The 18,995-nt window shown below is 42.0% G+C and overlaps 1 protein-coding gene across 2 annotated transcripts; it reads right to left on the bottom strand.

The window, feature by feature from the left end:
- Positions 1-202: 202 nt before the first annotated feature.
- YTHDF1 (YTH N6-methyladenosine RNA binding protein F1) lies at positions 203-18,509 on the bottom strand. 2 transcript variants are annotated; one of them, XM_083507474.1, is made up of 5 exons: positions 18,236-18,509; positions 15,514-15,538; positions 13,176-13,255; positions 5,174-6,697; positions 203-1,861 (listed from the first exon to the last, which is right to left on the bottom strand). In XM_083507474.1, exons 1-5 carry the CDS (start codon positions 18,260-18,262, stop codon positions 1,835-1,837), a joined length of 1,683 nt encoding a protein of 560 aa, XP_083363600.1. In that variant the 5' UTR covers positions 18,263-18,509; the 3' UTR covers positions 203-1,834. The 2 variants fall into 2 exon arrangements, with proteins under 2 accessions (XP_083363600.1, XP_083363599.1); XM_083507473.1 differs by lacking the exon at positions 18,236-18,509 and having other exon boundaries at positions 15,514-17,967.
- Between the last annotated feature and the right edge of the window lie 486 nt (positions 18,510-18,995).

The raw sequence follows: 18,995 nt of genomic DNA, 5'->3' as shown, positions 1-18,995 counted from the left end.
TCCTCCTTGGAGGCACCACTTGTGATCCATCAAAGTGGGCTTTGATCCATCAATAAGGCCATGTCAGCAGCTATGAAGCCCTCAAGGCAACCTCTATGGCAAGGCTCCACCATGTTTCCCTCCCCGCGGTGTTTGACCAGCAGAGGGCAAACAAGCCAGAGCTTCCAAGTGCAAAGGGGGAAGAAATGAGATGACATCACACTTGCGAAGTAGGTATTATTTATTAAGGCTTGTATTCTCCTAGAGGAAAAAAGTTAATCTGATGCTGTCCCATTACTCCTTACATCGGAAGCAACAGTCCAGAGACAAAGCTATATGTTCTAAATACAAGTCTAAATGATACAGCTTAAACTTTCATTTAAATCGGAGGTCCTCTTGAGTAAGTAGATTTCAGAAGATATTTGCTTTCTAATATAAGTAAAAGATCCTCTACAATAAACACGTGCAGGTTCGGTGTGCTAGAGCAACAGGCATGAGCATCAAGAATTCATGCTTAATTTTGAAACTCCGGTTGGTGGCCATTTCTTCAATAGCTTCCTCATTCCACAAAAACATGACAGCAAATTCCGTTTCTTAAAACAGTTGTTTTTACTCATCCAACAGAAAAAAAAATAGACACATACACACAGTTTTAAACATCTGAAGCATAATCCATCATATGAGTCTGTACTAAGATTCTATATTAAAGCTCACCATTATTGGTATAAAATTTTAAATGACATTTTAGAGAAGGTGGGTGAAGAACAAAAACAGGGGACAGATTAAAAATGATTTAATGGGTATTAGAAAGCTGAAAAAAGCCTTTAAAAGCCACATTGCCCCCAAGCCCCTGCGATGCTGAAAACATTTAAACCATTAAAAAACTATAACACAAAAAAAAGATGGCAGAGAAAATTTCATCTTTTTGTTGCAGGATATGATATAGCAGGTGCACACAAAATTCATCAGATATGAATGAAAGGCTGTTTTTAGACTGCATGAGGAAGCACCCAAAGGGAACATTTCTCATGCAAACTTCACTGAAAAGGACTGAAAATTATGCAAGTGCAAAATTGCATTTGTACAATTTTCATCTATGCAGCCCATGCAAGATGTGATACTTGTGAATTGTTCCCTTTTCATTTTCTACAAGACAGAAAAGTGCTTTCAGGATTTTTTTTTTTTAAAAAAACCAATCAACAAAACAGATAAAAAGTGAACTATACAAAGAGATCTGAACTTGCTGCATTGTCAATGCTTTTGACTTGGATGTTATTTCGCCAAATAAATGACAAAAAAGTAAAACACACACAAGGTTTTTTTGTATGCTTGCCATGAAGGAGCAAGACAATTTTGGAGACTGTTGAAACAAGAGGATCTGCACTACATAAATATAAAATTATAGTGAATTTTCAGATTAGAAACATAATTTGTGTTGAAGGTAAAAAGTCTTTGGGAAATACTAATATTTATCAGAAACTTCAATTATAGATGAACTTCTTTAACCATTAAAAAAACCCCAGCAAAACACCTTTATTTGTGGATTCTACAGCATTTTACATAGAAAAGGTACAAATTAATGCATATTCACTAGGGCAAAAAAGAAACAAAAACAAAACCAAAAAACCAAAAACCAAACACACACTACAATGTACTTAAAAGATGCAACAATTTAATTTCCCCTGCACAAAAAGATATTGGAGCTGAAAGTTTTACAGTCTCCTGATGCCAGAATACAGCATCAGAGCAAATTTTTAAAAAGATTCAATTTTTCATAATCAAATTTAATATCAGTTCTAGTATATATATATATATTTATATATATATTTATAGCAAACCATATATATGTTTATTCTTATTGTTTATTTCGATTCTGACGTTCCTGTAAAGAAAAAAACATCGTATTAGATCATTTATTTGTACCTGTACCTTAGATACACTGCCATGACCACAGATTTATAGTATCGGAACATATAATTCTCTCCGTATTTCAGTTTTGTTCTGTGTGCACAACGGACAAGGATGCAACAAAATTCCCTCATTAAGGGGACACAACTTGGGTTCTACTGTTATGCCACAAACGTTTTTTAAAACTTACTACTGTATGTCTCTCTCGGGAGACAATGGAGTGTGCCTTGGTAAGACCTCAATGTGTTCTTATAAATGAGAACTCAAGCGTTTAGTGTGGTAGCACCTGAACTATGGAACTCCCTGCCTATGGAGATCAAGCAGGACCCTCCACTGTACTCTTTGTGGCGCCAGCTAAAAAACAGTAAGCAGTGAACTAAGTGAACAAATAAAGCCAAACGCGAGTGGTTGTGTGCCCATCAGCCTCAAAGCAAAACTGGGCCACCCAAAAACAAGAGAATGGCTTCTATATTCTCAGCAGACTTCCCAGTACGGAGGAAAGTGTTTGCTTGCAAATTAAAACAGAAAATACCTTGTAAAGAACTTCACAGTAGACAATGGCCAGCACTTTTTTCACTAGCTTGCTAGTGAGTGGTAGAAAAAGCAAAGTCCACCCCTTCCTGGTAGCTACCGGTACCTTACCTTTTATGTTGGGCACAGCCTAGTAGTGACCAGTGGCACAGTTTCTCTGTCTTTCCAAAAGTGCATGCCACTTCTGGTCACCAAGACAGAGAGGGGTGAAGGAGTAGGGAGCGCAGTGAGCAAAATGGTGGACCCAATCTTGCGCCCTTGCTGCTGTGCCAGCACACTTCCCCACTGCCTCTCCAACTCCCTGTTTTGGTAACTGGCAGTAATGCACATCTTTGGGAAGCCAGGCAAGGAATGCAGCCCTTCCCATGCTGCTACTGGCACAGAGCCAGCCCCCTAATTTGTAGACATGAAACCCCATGCACTTTCCAAGAAGCCTGCAGCTTGGAGCTACTGAGCTTAACCACAAGTCCCAGTTTAGATGATACATAGAAAACAGACATTGGCTTCGCATGGTCTTGCCAAGCCAAGGGGTGGTTTAGCATGTCATGTGAATGCAGCCAACGTCGTGAAATCAGACACCCTCTTTTATGATTCTGCAACTGCTTTTTTAAGCTGGTCTGGGGCCGATATGCTTTGGCTGCTCTGTTCATTTTCCTGTTGTTTTTATCACTTTTAAATCTTTGTCAGCCACTCTTGAGAGTCCTTTGGCTGAAAAGCAGGAGAAGAACTATTGCAAAGTCTCACAAGCATGCAGAAGGGGACTTGGGACTTGTGTTTCTTTGACCACAGTCCACCCCACATCATGACACTGGGACCATGCAAGCCCCTAGGCTTTCTGAAAGAGGCTCACTGGATCCCAGCCTGCTACTTTTCTTTAGAAGGGAACTACGGCAGCCTTACTGATCACCTAAACAGGCCTGCTCTCCGAGTTTGAAGGCACACTTTTATGTCATGAAGAAACAACTCCAAAACTATGGCCCAAAGTAGTATTTTAAACTTGACAGCAGCTTGTTGTTTCGGGAACAGGAGTTGCTGCTCAGAAAACAACAGCAAAGGCTGCAAGAAACAGTGACCTTGCTCACACCAATTACTTTCTGGAAAGTGGCCTGAGAATTTTGCTTTTGCATTATCAGTCACTAGAATGTTTTAATACAAGCATTAAACTAAGTCTACAATGCTGGAATTTGTTCTGTATATTATTCCGATATACTTAAGTGGTGTAAAAAATTCCACTGCTGTATTTTCTAAAGCACTACTCATAAAACCAGATCCCACACTTCCTTAGGGAAACAGTACTTTATTCCCTACTCCCCAGGGAATTGTAAAATGGAGGCATTTCAGGTAAGTCAAGGGAAACTCATTCAGCCTTACTTTTTCCCTAGGAAGCATTACATATACAGCACATTCCCAGGTTTATCAGCAATTTATGGACGAGAAGCTCTCTTTAAAAAAATGGATAAACCTGGAACCTGAAGCAACCAGCAGCTGAGACAGCCTCCTCATCAGGTAGGAGCAAGGGCAAGTGGAGCAGCTGAAAGGAGCGCATCTGACCTGAGAGGCCAACTTGCTGCCTATACTTGGTAGAGATGTACAAGGAGCATTCTCCAGACTGAAGCTGAGGCCACTATCCCCAATGCCTGAACCACGTGCCCTTTTGCCCAGGCTAGATCCTTGGCCTAGTTGTCCCTCCAGTTCTCCTACATTCTTGGCTCCTTTAAATCCATGTTGATTACTGCTATTATGCTTATCTTTGTTCTATTAGTAGTAGTAGTATACTGCCCTTTATCCGTAGATCTCAGGACTGTTCACATCAAAAAAGTACAATATATTCCCAATGAACTGCATTTTGCAATTTTTGAGGGCAATTATTTGAACAGATTTTAATTTTCTGCCTTGTATTATTGTTGTACTGTGCATGTAAAGTAGAAGGAGGGGTTATACCAGTAAAGAACCATTTACTTCAAAGTCAAAGCTCATTTACTGTTCAACCCCGCATTCCTGGGCCTTCCCTCGTGGCGTTCAGTTGAAAAAAATCCCTCTGTAAATTTTGCAAGTTACTTAACGGCTGACTTCTCAGGCTTACATATGACCTGTAATGTTTTATTAGAAGGGTACAAATTCAATTGCAATGGGTATCAAAATATTTGGTGCAGCTGATGAGTACTAACAATGACACCAATTTTACTGAATACAGGTCAAGATCCAGCTGTTTGTTCCACTCACACAGTGAGGCTTTTAAGCTTCCTCAAATTGGACCTCCAATATTGTGGGATGCAGGGAAACTTCCCCAGAAGGACATCTCATAAGACACAAGAGATTGTCTTCAGAATGCATTCCTGCCCCTGCCCGCAAGCAGACATGGCAAGTGGTAGTGGATGGGCTTGGATTCCACCCATACTACTTCTAGGATGAAAACCAAATCTGACATCTTAGACCAGTGGTGGCCAAATCTGGCTCTCCAGCTGTTTTTGGGACTACAATTCCCATAATCCCTGACCACTGGTCCTGTTAGCTAGGGATGATGGGATTTGTAGTCCCAAAACAGCTGGTGGGCCAAGTTTGGCCACCACTGTCTTAGACCAACTAGCAGAGATTATGTATGGATGCTGTGGATCTCTGGAAAAACCACAAGATGTGAAGCATAGGCATTTGCTTTTTAAAACAAATCAGAAGCCCCTTTCAAGTCCTTAGGTCTCTCTCCCCCTGCCCTCCCATATTTCCCCAAGTTCAGTAAGACATTCTAGAGCCAGTTTACCTTCCGTACCACCTCTTCCTCCTCCTGGCGCTTTTCGTAATGGGAAAAGTCATCGAAGATAGAAGTTGTGTGCTTGTACGTAGCAATAATTTTAAGCACTTGTTTTGCTTTTTCTAAGGGCACCTCCTGAGTGTCACGGGAGTTTGTAACTGGTTTGTTGTCATTGTTCTCCAGCCTGATGTGTCGGAGTTGGTTGTTGGGCACATCTTTCACAAAGAGCCACTTGACATCAAACTTCCCCTTCCATTTGTCCTGAGACCAGACACCAGCACTGGTGCCGTAATCTACTGGCGACCTCATTTCTGCCACTCCACAGAAATGTCCACTGCCGTTGACACTGAATAATAAGTAGACTGGACCCTTACTATTCATAGAGCGGAAAGCACTGTCCAAACGCTTGTTGCCATGTTCTGTGCTACACCAAATGGAATATTTAATGGAACGATGAATATCGTCCTCAGAATAGCTCTTTATTATGAACACGCGTCCATTTTTAAGGTTCCATTCGAAATCCTTAGGGTTATAACTGTGAGCAGCTTTCAGTTTTTCAAGGACAGGGTGGGATTCGCTGCCTGGGATGGAGTTTGCTGGGGTATTGCCAGGCGAGTTGTTCTCATTACCAGTTCCTCCACTTTGGCCAAAAGCTGCATTTCTGTTACGAGGCGCCACCCACCGGTTTTGAGATGGCGGCGGCTGAGGGTTCTGGTATGGCAGCTGGGCCAGTGGAGGTGGCTGGGCAGGAATAGGCTGAATGATTTGTGGCTGTGGGACTGATTGAGGGGAAGGGATCTGCTGAGGAGTTGGAACTTTGGCCACAGGTCCCTTATTGTCCCAGGTACCAATGTCCATGTTATGTTTAATAGGTGGCGGAGGTAAAGCCCCTCCTATCACAGGCCCACTTTTTGCTTTCATCTTGGGCTGAGGCTTTGCGGGTTTGCTAGCAATTGCGGCCCAGGAGGTTGGCTTAGATACCGGCAAGTTTATACTTGATCCCCCATTGCCAGACAAAGCGCCTGTCATCCCAGCACTGTTGACCACAGAACCTACTGTTTTCACTGCAGAAGCTGTGACGTCCCCACCAATCTTCAGTCCAACCATTCCCTGCTCGATGCTGTTCATTCCAGGAGCTTTGTTTAGAGTATCATTATGAAATCCTGTCTGCCCGTCCACCATAGTACCACCGAGGGAACTGGGCGGGTAGCTGTAGCTGCTTCCGTAAGCTGAGTTCTGAGTCTGCTGCCCTTGGGATCCACTTGTTCCCCATGCTGAGAAAGGTGGGTTTTCAGGGAAAAAATTGAATCTGTGCGGGTAAATGTTGTTCCCCAGTCCACCAGGCTGTCCAAAAACAGCATCATGCATGAAATGATGATCACCATTACTGAGCTGTCCATAGGGAGTGAGGTATGGAATGGGAGGGTCTCCTCCAGTTGACCATGGTGCTTCACTGAGAGAGTAGGGATAGCTAATAGAATGCGGGTAATAACTGGACAGGTAGGGATCTGTCATTGATGGATAACTGTTATTCTGTTAAAGACAAGAAAAGTAATTTCAGATTCAGATATTCAGTGTTATTCAAACCAGAAGAGATGCTTCAGAAAAGTACAAATCTTATGTGCTGCTGTAACTGAAAGAGCTATCAAATGCCCTCAATGTTTATTAGTGTCCCCTTTCTTAACAACTGTTTCAGCCTCTCAGATGAAAACAGGTTTAGTATTAGTTCACAAGCTTTACAACAAACAGTTTCATGGGTGAATCTTGGAGACATGGAGAGGTTTTTGTTTTCCCGGGCAGCCCCACTATCATTTTATTATACGCAGAAAACTGTTTTTCATCTGCTTTCGTAATTCTGTTACTGTATTTTACTTGCTTGTAAATCACTTTGAGACTTTAGAAACACAAAACTTTTTGAAAAACAAAATTAATAAACCTAAACCATAAGCCTTGTCTTCTCTGCCTTCAGGGGGCATGTTAAGCCAACTAGTGAGCTGTGACTAAAGTAGTTTCACAAGACGCCAATGTTACAATATTAGAAATGGGTTACTTATGACTGACAACTTTTATGAACACTCTCAAACACAGTATTTCAGCACATGAAGTTAGTTGGTAAAATCTAAGTGTATGAAAAATGTGATACTGTGCAAGCAAATCACAAACATTCCTAGAGAGAAAATATAATATAAATGCAAGTTCTAATAACATTTCCACCCCCAATTATTGCAAATGCACAACTCTCATATTTGACTATCTTCTTTCTCTCTCAGTTTTAACTACCTGCTAGAACATGTCACTTCTGCCTCCCTGAAAAGTCCTGGCACTTTGCAATCTTCTCCGTTGCTCTTCGGCCCATGGCTCTGGTTATTTTGCACACTCATTAATCTAACTAGCATTTCTCACTCAGATTAATTCAGTTTGTCTATTCAGAATTGTTCTCATCATTCTTCATCTTGCCAGCTATTTCAACCACATTTTACAACTCACTGGTTCTACTTCACATCTCTCAGTCTTCTTGTCCTTTTACTCTACTGGCCGGCTACAGTGAATGTCATCATTGGATCTAGAAAGGGAGTTCTTCAGTTCATTTTAATTTATTTATTATGTTTATATCTACCCTTCCACCCAAAGGAGCCCAGGAAGACAAATTTGTTCTCAAGGCAGGGATGGGGAACCTGTGTCTCTTTGGATATTGTTGACATAAGTCCCAACCACCATGGCCAACAGCCAGGGATTATAGAGTTTTAGTCCAAGAACAGCTGGTGGGCCATAACTCGCCATTCCAGTCCTAAGGTATCATGCCTCCTTACCTACATTGCCCAGTTTCCTGTTATGTTCCCCTCTCTCACAACCCTGACTTCTTTCAACCTCAGTAATAGACTCTCCCACTCTAAGTTGTCTTCGCTCCTGAACCTTGAAAACCTTTCTCCATGTCATTTCTACAACAGCAACCTTTTATCACTCTTTTTTATTTAGCCTTTACATAGCTCCTTTTCTCCTAGGCCAGTCATAACAGCCCAGCTGGACCATATCAAAGGCCCACCCAGTTTAGAATCGTATTCTCACAGCGGCCACTCAAGATGCCCATTGGAAGATCCCCAGCAGGGCATGAGTGCAACTGTACTACCATCACTTGTTCTTCTTGGCAACTGAGGTTAAAAGGCATACTGCATACAAGTACAAATAGTACTCCCCTCTTGACTAGTAGTCTCTATGAATTTGTTTAAACATCTTTTAAAGCAAAGCTGGTGACCATTACTCTTGGAGTACCAAACTACACAGCTTAGTGATATGGGCATATTGAAATCGAGAATTTACATAGGGTAATTTGCATCATAATATTTTCAGATTCCCTACTTGTAAACTGAACACTTTGAAACTTGCCAAGCTCTTCTCATATTCTCATAAGCAAGGCTTCCTCCAGGCCATTTATTAACAAGCTTAAAAGGACAAGTGCCAACATTAGTCCCAAAGAACCCCACTTCTTACATCCCTCCAGTGTGATAAGGGCGAATTCATCCCTACTCCCTGTTTTCTGTTACTTAACCAGCCCTCTTATGCCATGACTTTGGCTTTTTGAAAATCTTTAGCTTTTTGAAAATCTAAGTAAATAATGTCTACTAGATCACCATTATCTATGATGGTTGGCACCCTCAAAGAACTATAAAAATTAGATGGAATTTATCCTTGCAGGAGTTATGCTGGTTTCTCGTCAAGATTTATTATTCTAGACGCTTGGTAATATACCTTTAATAATGTTTTCCACCAGTTATCCTAGAACAGTTGTTAACCTGCCTGGCCTGTAATTTATCTGATGCCCCTGAATTCCCTTTTAAAAAATTGGTTTCAGAGTTTCCTGTCCTCAAGTATGAAGGCTGATCTTAATGACAACTTACTTGTCAGAAGGTTAGCAATTTCACACCCAAGTTATTTAATAGCTCTCTGCTAGTCCTTCTAGTGCCAGTGATTTGTCGGTTCGCCAATAAGGCCTAGAGCTTACTTTGTCACCACTGCTGGCCTCAGTTCCTTGGATTCCCAAGTTAGTTCAGGCACCAGGATCTACCTTACCTCTTCGACAACAAAGACAGGTGCAAATAATTCACTCAGGGGTGTATCCAACTAAGTTCTACTCAGAGTAGGACCTTAGCTGGATATAATCATCAGCTTTGCTGAACTTCCTTTAGCACATCTTTGGACTCCCTTGTCATCTAAAGGTCCAGCCAACAGCCTAGTCAGTTTTCTTCTTCTTCTTCTAATGTATTAAAATAAACATTATTCCGGAGTTAACAATATTATAAAGTTATCTTCCCTTTCCTCCCATTCACCCTGCAGTAGATTAACCCCTTTTCAGGCACCAACCAAATACACCGTTCCTACAGTCCCATGACTGATACTTCAGAAATAATAAAGATACCGTAAGTTCTCAATTTACGCATGGGTTTTTACGTTCTGGAGATTGCACTTGAAGCCAAAATTATGCTTTGGCACATTGGGTGTAATGGCAGGTGTGATTGCCAAAGTCTTCTTTCCCAGACACCAGTCTGCTTTCTGTTCCCTTTTTAAACATTTTTTTGCCATTCACCCTGCAGTAGATTAACCCCCTTAAAATTCACATAAGTTGCGGGCATAATGTGGGCTTACTGTACTTTACAATTGTAAAATATAGAACCAAAAAGCCAAAACTTAATCAATTTAACTCTCTACACACAGTTGACAAAACAAATACTTTTTCAACAGGCAAAAAACTATCAGGATTGTAGGCACCTGTCTGATTTCAACAGGAGCAGTGTTCCAAATTACTAAAAGAGATGCATTTTATTCGGTGCCATTGGATACAACAAATGCAAAAGGTAAGCATTAATAATTCATAGGAAGAAACAGTGATTCCTACCTAACAGGTGATGCTTTTGCACTTTGACACCCTAACTTTGCACTACATCAAACCGTGGAGACTTTGGCTATCTTACAAGACCACACACCATTCAAGTTAAAAGGATCCGTAATTCCAAGTGACCTAGCATACCTTCAACCTCAGGTATTTTTGATATCCTAACCTTTTTAGCACAACTTCGTGACCTGACGCTATCTCGTAACTCCAAGTCTAACATTTCCATGTGCAGCCGTAGCGGAATAAAGCCGTTTTACTCATCTTTGGTAAATTTCCCCACGACAAGTCGTATCTTGGTTTTCGAACGCCTTGGTACTCGGATGCTTTGGCTCCCGAATGCCACAAACCCAGAAGTGACATTCTGGTTTGCAAACTATTTTTGGAAGCCGAACATTCAACATGACTTCTGATTGGCTGCAGGAGCTTCCTGCAGACAGTCAGAAGCTGCACTTTGGTTTCCAAACATTTTAGAAGTCAAACGGACTTCCGGAACGGATTCCATTTGACTTCCAAGGTAAGACTGTATTTTGCTTGCCCTCTGTCACATGATCCCTTAATAAGTGTTTGACTATTAAGTTGCATTTCAACAAATTTCATCTTAACTTTCTGGGTTGCTGTTGTTTATACAAACTTGCGGGTTTCTTGAAATTAAAATCCTAATTGGTCAATTTCACCTTTTTCACCTGTTATGGGTTTCTGATGTTGTATTACAAATGTGCAGCTTGATAGTTAAGAGTGTATGAAAGATTGTAGCACGGCAAACCAACTTTATTGAAGATATTTATTTACAAGCTTTTCACAAAGAAGTTTTAAAAGTAACAATTATACCTATTTAACAAAACAGCATGGCCTGTCCACCCCAGCAACAAGCTTCACCTATGTGAATGCCACACAGCATATAGACAGCGCTTTAGACCCGGTTTAGACCACATGGGTGGTGCTGTGGTCTAAACCGCAAAGCCTAGGGCTTGCCCATTAGAAGGTCAGTGGTTCGAATCCCCGCGACGGGGTGAGTTCCTGTTGCTCGGTCCCTGCTCCTGCCAACCTAGCAGTTCGAAAGCACATCAAAGTGCAAATAGTTAAATAGGTACCGCTTTGGCGGGAAGGTAAACGGCATTTCCGTGTGCTGCTCTGGTTCACCAGAAGCGGCTTTGTCATGGTGGCCACAAGACCCAGAAGCTGTACGCTGGCTCCCTCAGCCAGTAAAGTGAGATGAGCACCGCAACCCCAAAGTTGTCCGCGACTGGACCTAACAGTCAGGGGTCCCTATACCTTCTGCTGAAAAAGTCGCCAGGGTCTCATCGGCAGGCATTGCCTCATCAAGCTTTGCTGAAAATTCCAGTACAGTTACATGGAAGGACTGTAGCACAGTAAAGGACCATGCAAATAGCTACCAGCTCATACTGGACTTCTTCCAAATTACTCTTACCCCCAAAAATGATGGATCAGTTCAGATTATTCAATCAAATTACTCAAGCACTGTCAATGTTGATACACATGCCTACACTGGAAGCTATTTTCTGAGTTGATTCCACTGTTAAAATATTTCACTGATAAAAATATTCTGCCTTTGGGTGGTCTGTTAAAATTTGAGCATGTCATTTGTTCAAGGTAATACCTATACATTTTTAAACTCAGACTTTAAAACTCTTTAATACAAGGTAATACCTATACATTTTTAAACTCAGACTTTAAAACTCTTTAATACAAATATGATATTTTTATTAAAAATGAATTTCTACAGGCCATCAAGAATATGCACCATATAAGTTCCAGTATTTCTTTTCAGCAATTAGTTACCATGAGTTACCATCCTTAAAAAGCAGAACAGTAAGGTAACCTAGTTCATTACCCTGTAATAAAGCATGATTCTCCATATCTAACTATTTCTGGGAGAACTCTATATCGCATAAGTTATAGCATTGTAGTTAACAGAAAGGAGCAAACCATGATATGCCCAACTACCTAAAAGATAAGGAATAAATTCAGCTGACAAGCGAAGTGTGTCAAGCATCACTTTACTGGGGAAGATAAAATTTTCCAAAGTCACTACCACGACTGAGAAGGAAAAAGGTGTTTAGAATCCTATACAAACTAGTTATTTAATTAAGATGATGGGCAACTGCTCAGCAGCAGTGCCATACAAGTAACATTATTATTATTATTTGGCCTTTCTTAGTTGCTTTATACAGAAAGAAGCACCTCAGGACAACTTTACAACAAAATAAAACTCTCATCATGAAAAAGAAACCCCCAAACAACTTGCCTATTTCAAGTGTTGGGCTAGCATGATGTGTTGAACATAGGCAGCTGGGCTGAAGTGTGTACCAACTAAGTTAAATATCAGTTCAACTATTTTCACAGGGTGGCCTTTGGGGAGCCAGTACCTCTCATACAGATTTAACTCACAGGGCTATCATGACGGTTAAATACTTTTATACTTCCATTATAATCATTCATCGATGCAACTGAGGATCAAACTACACGTGATGGAAAATGGTTGAACCCTTTACCTCCGATTCAAACTACACCCCTGAAGCTGCCATTATCCCCAGAGGGAAAACTCTGCATCAAATAGCAGCTTTGGGATAACTTAAGCTGAAGGATCAATGAAGGGGTAAAAGGGTCAGAACACCTTCTCAACAGCCCCCAAATTCATTTATGGTGCTGATGCTGCTGATTAGGGGCGTGGGTGGCGCTGTAGTCTAAACCACTGAGCCTCTTGGGCTTGCCAATCGTAAGTTTGGCAGTTTGAATGCGTTCAACAGTGTGAGCTCCCATTGCTCTGTCCCACCTCCTGCCAATCTAGCAGTTTGAAAGCATACCAGTGTGAGTAGATAAATAGGTACCACTGCAGTGGGAAGGTAAACGGCATTTGCATGCACTCTGGCTTCTGTCACAGTCTTCTGTGTGCCAGAAGCAGTTTAGTCATGCTGGCCACATGACCCGGAAAAAGCTGTCTGCAGACAAACACCAGCTCCCTCGGCCTGAAAAAGTTTGGCTCTCTCTACCATATATTACAATGATTTCCTTAAAAAAAAATACACAACTTTCTGATTATCTTCACTCTCGCCCTTTTTTGAAAAAAAGAAACAAATAATATTTTCAGCAGTGCTAACTAACCTGATTTGACTGTCCAGAAAGGTAAGGCTCAAAATCGTTGTCGTGAACTGTATCTTTCTGATGAAGAGAACCATTTTGCACTGAAACAAAAGAGCTGAAGTTATAGCCGTGTACATTCTTGAAGTTTCAGTAAGAACCATTTCCTAAAGCACAGTGACAGCATATGTAAACAAAGCAGTTTTTATCCTATGGCACTGTAAATTCAGAGAAGGCAGAGGGGTCAGATTACAACAAGATGGGAAAAAAATCTTTCACAGGAACGCTAAATGCCATTGTTGCCTATAAGACTAGTTTGAATGACATTTACTGAGCAGCTTGCAAGCAGGTTTTTCAACAACCTGCAACACAGCTTTGGCAAGAACAGGAGTAACATTCATACAATGTACTAACATACTCTTCGCCTGAGAACGAAGACTAGAGAAGCTTAGCAAGCAAGAGCAGAAATCTGAGAGGCCTCCAAGTCAGCATGGCATGCCAGGAAGAGGTCAATAAAATGCTAGCTGAATGGTCTTTAAAGTTCAAGTCTTGGTATCTTTTATGTAGAATGGAGACTCTATACTTTCTCATAACAATCTGGATTATTATAGGTATTGCTCTTTATTAATGTATAATAACTAGCAAAAATATCTGTTTTTTTTAAGCCAGCTTTTCAGACCGCAGTCTAAGGAACCCTGGGATTCTTGCTTATCACAGGTTCCTCACTGAGAAGACCTTCAATACACACAAGTATCCCTGAAAGACAGATTGACAGTTATTATAATTTCCATTCTAATGTGCAGCTTCAGGGGAGTGCTAGGTATGGTCTTAGGTGCACTCAGTTGACACAGGGATACACTGAAGCCCAACAAGCCTGGCCAGTACTTCATGTCTGCTGCAGGAAGCCTACAGCAACCCTCCATATCCAGAACTGTTCACAGTGTGCAGGTATTTGATGGCAGACCAGATGATATGAAACAAACTCCATGAAGATAGGTTTCAAAGTCACTAACTAGTTAACATGTGTATTTAAGTTACCAGAAGAGTTTTATAAGTAAAACATAATAAATGTTCAAATACCACCTTAGATAGATATCAAAAGGATAACTTTTAGGGGGGAAACCCTCTCCTCTTTTATGTGCACAAAATCAGAAGTCTTCCTTAAGCGATGCAAAAATAAATGAATTAAGCCTTTATGAAACTACAAACCCCCAACTGGAAACAAATACGATAGCTTAGGGCAATTACAAGTTTTAAACGGCTTAGCGTAACAAAATAAGAGAAAGCATTTATACTTAATTGTTGGGGAGGGATTAACCACAGTGCGAACAATTAAAACACTATAGAAGGGCACTTTGAGAACACAAGACAGAAGATGCCAAAGCCAAGGACTACTGAAATCTATGGGCTCTAGCATGCCTAACTCTGTTCTGGGTTGTACTCAGGGATCCAGCAAACAACAGGAAACTGACGGCATGGCATAGAATGGCGAAGTTTTCCACCTTGTCTACCATGCTTACTTTTTAAAGCTGTTTTTAAACCCCTCTTAATTTTGTTGAAAATATATAGGCTTAAATAACTTCCCACCAGATTTAAAATTCCAAATACTAAACTAGTATGAAGAAAAGATCTGGAAGATGATGCTAAACGATTCCATAATTGCTGGTGGAAACAAGAACGACTCATCTGAACATGCAAATTATACTTTTGATTTTGATGCATTGTGGTCCACCTTTAAATTTCAGAATTGGGTGGACTATAAATCTAAATAAAATATGTAACAGCATAATGCAAATGTGATGGTGACTATTTGCTCTCCTACATTCAGCTGTGTCAAATGTTGCTATTTTATACATAATCTCTGCATCTTGCAGTCAAGAGGAGTTTGAACTTTGGGATGAGTGCTCCAAAAATAGTTTCAGTGGAAAAAAGAGCAGTGATGTGTCAACTCCCATGACCTATAATCCCATAACTACCAATAATACTCAGGTGACAGAAGAGGAAGTTGCCTAACTGCAATACAAAATTAATACATTCTTGTAAAATTTACCTATTTTATCTTTTCTTTTATACAAATGAAAACAATGCTGGTGCAAAAATAAATAGGTATGCATCGTTTTTAAACAAAAACTGAGACAGATGTCTGCACAGAAACAATGGTGTGAAAACATACAAGTAGTTTAACACATTGATCCTAATCAAACATCCTGAGTAAATGCCACTGAAATTCAGTAAGACTTACTTCTACACAGGATCTTGTTGCAACAAGATCTGTTTCAACAGTGAAAGCCAAGTTTCATCCAGTATATTCAGTCTAGATCTACTTTCTGAACCATCTATTTTAAATTAAAAATTTCCTTACCTTTATTATCTTGTCCTTTCGGTCTCTGTGATGTCATAAGCACATGTTCAGATAAAGAAGAGAGATAGAGCAGATAATATGTCACTTCCTGAGCCACAATAAAGCAAAAGATCATTCCAATTTAGATATATATATATATATATATAGTAATCCATGATATATAAAGAATATATAATACTGTAACCTCCACTGAGTGGCATGGCAAAGCCATGTAAAGTCCTACAGTTCCCAACCACAGCCCTTTCTTTCTGATCTTAGGTTTCTGCATCGGTTACCAGTTTAGTCAGTCAGTATGTACAGTGAACCATCTCAAAGTATTTCTTGCTAGTTCCAGCTAGAAATGGTCAAGGGCACTGCATGAACAGTATTCAATGACTCCCAAGAAATGAGTACAAAATGAACACTCAGTAGTAGAGCACAATGACAGCCAAGTATTCAGCATGGTATTTTTTAAGAGAGGGAGAGGAGAGACTCCTGTTGCATTCAGGTCCTACATTTAGGATTTCCAGAGGCATATGGTAGGCCAATGTGAGAACAGGATGCTGGACTATGTGGGACATTATCCTGATCCAGAAGGCTCTTTGATGTTTTTAGAAACCCCTCACCACCTCATGAGACAAGGCTGGGGACTGCAAGGCAGAAACACACTGGAAAAGCACTCTGACTCAAGAGCAAAGGCAGAAACAAAGAGAAACAGATAAGGGAAACAGCACCTAGCTTTAGCATGTGTATGAAATGCCAAGGGAGGAATTGCTAGGGAGAGATAACAAAGAAAAGAGCAGTTGACTTCTTTGGGACCTTCAGGAGTATGTAAAAACCTGCAGGGGGACAGAGTAGCTGCAACAGTTTACACAGGGGTCACTGGGGGCACATGTGTATACAAGGGCCTTCCCTGGTACCTACAGGGTCCCACTCTCCTGCTAAAATTAGACTTCAAAGAAACATCCTATTGCATGCAATAGAAAAGTTTGCTGTGTGTGTTTTGCACCCATGATAGTTTCTGTGATTTGCAGATATGCCATTGGGCCACAAAGATTGATAAACAAAGATGTGGGAAATGTTGGCTGTTAAGAAAGACATACGAAGAGGAGCACTAAAGTTTTGGGCATCCCAAGCACAAAGAGAAAGGTGGAAGGGAAGGTAGCCACATTTCCAAATTTAAGAAATAAGTAAAGCAAAAAAACAAAAACAAAGTTAAGTCTTGTGGAAACCAGAGAAACACCCCCCTTCAGAAACAAATCAAGAAGTAGCACATCAAAGAATGACATATACACAGGGTAAGAAAGCATGAAATAGGTGCGAAATAAAATTGAACACCATAACAAAGGGCACTTACAGTAAGCATCATAAAGGCTATCTAGGAACCTTATCAAATTTATTATGGCATGAGCTTTTGCAGGCAAAGCTGATGAAGTAAATTAGTTAGTCTTTCAAGATGCCACAGGTCTCTTTGCAGTTTTTACTGCAACAAACATAGTTACACCTCTGGAAAATACATAGCCTTGATACAGTTTTGTGGCTATGACTGTGAGGTTGCTGGTCCAAACCTTGTATCAGTCATGGTATCACAAGGTAGCCTTAAGCAAGCCACTACTTCTCAGCCACAGACTGAGACATAAATATATACTATTTACCTACTTTACAGTACTATTGTTAAGAATTACTGAGATAATAGAAGACCATTTGAAAATCCTACAGAATTGTCATGTATGAATAAAGGGAGAAGCAGTTCCCCACAAAATCCAAGACAGCAAAGAGAAAAGTTCCTCCAGAAGAGGGATGTGGAGCATGTATCTCAAAGGAGGAGGAAAGATCCAGAAAGTGGAAGGGGAGCTGAAGATAATACAGGCCCTACACTGTAATAGGTAGCTTGCGGCCTTCCAGATGCTGTTGGGACTCCAATTCTCCTTATTCCTGACCTTGCTAGCTGGGGCAATGGAAACTGTAGTCTAGCAACATCTGGAAGACCACGTTTCCCATCACTACCCTACACAGTATAGCTTTAGTGGGGAAGAGATGTGAAGCGCTTGGTACATGAAGTGCATCCCAAGGCATGTGTGCATGTACATCTTTCAGAATAACTTCCTGAATCTGATGACATGGACCATAGTCCATGCAAGCTTGCGCCATAATACATTTATTAGCCTTTAAGTCGCAAGACTTTATTGCAACATCATCTTTCCTCAAAAAGGACCCATACAACGACTGCAGTTCACACATTGCACAAATGCAAACCCTGGTTTGGCACCAAGTACTCAACAAAATCACGGCTAATTGCAGCTCCCGTCAGAGGCACATATGTGTTTATCTCGCCCTCACATTAAGCGTGCACTTAGTGTACACAACCTTCGGATGCACAACGCTTGTAACAGCCCCTGCGAGGGCCTAGTAGTGCGTGTGACACAGCCAAACTCTTACGGGACCGAACAAAGGCCCGGAGGAGGGGGAAAGGAAGAGGCGGAAGAAATAAAGGAAAAACCTCATCCCTACCGCCCCTAAAAAAAAAAAAAAAAAGGACAGGGCTTGATTTGCATAAAACGGGAAAGAGAAACAAGGGCGAGTGTGGATAAGGCAGGCTGGGTGGGTTGCTTAGGCCCAGGAAGGAGAATTAAAGGGAGCTCGAGGTTTAAATTGCGAACAGAAGGAAATGCAGGGAGGGGGAAAAGGGGGCGAGCGCTGCCCGTTCTTCCCTCTCCCCACCGCCCACCCTTGATCCGCTTACCTGGGGGTCAACGCTGGTGGCAGACATCTCTCATGCGCGCCCTGAAGTGGTGGTGGCAGCGAGGGGGGGGAGGGACCGGGGAGGGAGGAGGAAGGAGGAGGGGGCGGGGGCAGAGGCCAGGCGCGGGTGAGGAGGGCAGGGGAGCAGGAGGGTAGGAGTGGGTGTCCAGAGACCCAGGCAGAGAGAAAGGGAGATGGCTGGAATGTGGGTGGGTGGGCGCGCTCCCCCCTCTCGCTTCTCCCAGAGGTGGGGGGGAAGGGAGGGAGAGTGGTGGGGGCGGGGGCGCGCTGCGCACGCGCGTGGCAGGGAAGACGAAGAGGGGTGTGTATGTGTGGTGAGGGGGGGAGTCTGAGGTCAAGGGAAGGAGGGGAGGGGGGAAGGAGGGCTGCCGCCGCCCCCCCGCCCTCGTGCGTGCGCGCCCTCGCCGGCCCGGTCGTGCGCGCGCCCGTTCCTCCCCGCTCCCCTCACATCGCGGGCCGCCTCCTCCTCCTCCTCCTCGCGCAGGGCTGAGGGAGCCGCTGTTGCCGTTGCCTCCGCTCGCCTCCCTCTGGGCCTGAGGGAGACGGGAGAAGCCTTTCTCCGGCCGCTCTTTCCTTATCCCCTCTCCCCCAATTGGACCGCGGCTCCCTCAGAGAAAGAGGCAGCGGTGCCGGAGAGATATATAGATATGTATCTATATATTTATTTTATATATATATATATTTGCCTGCCGGAGGAGCCTTCCAACTCCAATGGCGGCGGGGACCGGGCGGCGGTGACG

Source organism: Podarcis liolepis (assembly GCF_965112155.1).
Source record: "Podarcis liolepis genome assembly, chromosome: 6".
Taxonomy (NCBI): Eukaryota; Metazoa; Chordata; class Lepidosauria; order Squamata; family Lacertidae; genus Podarcis; species Podarcis liolepis.
Note: the sequence above shows the minus strand (reverse complement) of the source record. Positions and strands in the feature narration are given on the sequence as shown.

What these genes read in the sequence shown, in the direction of transcription:
- YTHDF1 (XM_083507473.1), bottom strand. Translation starts at nt 15,628, where the DNA reads ATGATCTTTTGCTTTATTGTGGCTCAGGAAGTGACATATTATCTGCTC. An exon ending in TTTCTGGACAGTCAAATCAG is followed by an intron (nt 6,698 to 13,175) that starts GTTAGTTAGCAC and finishes TGTCTTTAACAG; the next exon opens with AATAACAGTTATCCATCAAT. An exon ending in AGGAAGAGGTGGTACGGAAG is followed by an intron (nt 1,862 to 5,173) that starts GTAAACTGGCTC and finishes TTTTCTTTACAG; the next exon opens with GAACGTCAGAATCGAAATAA.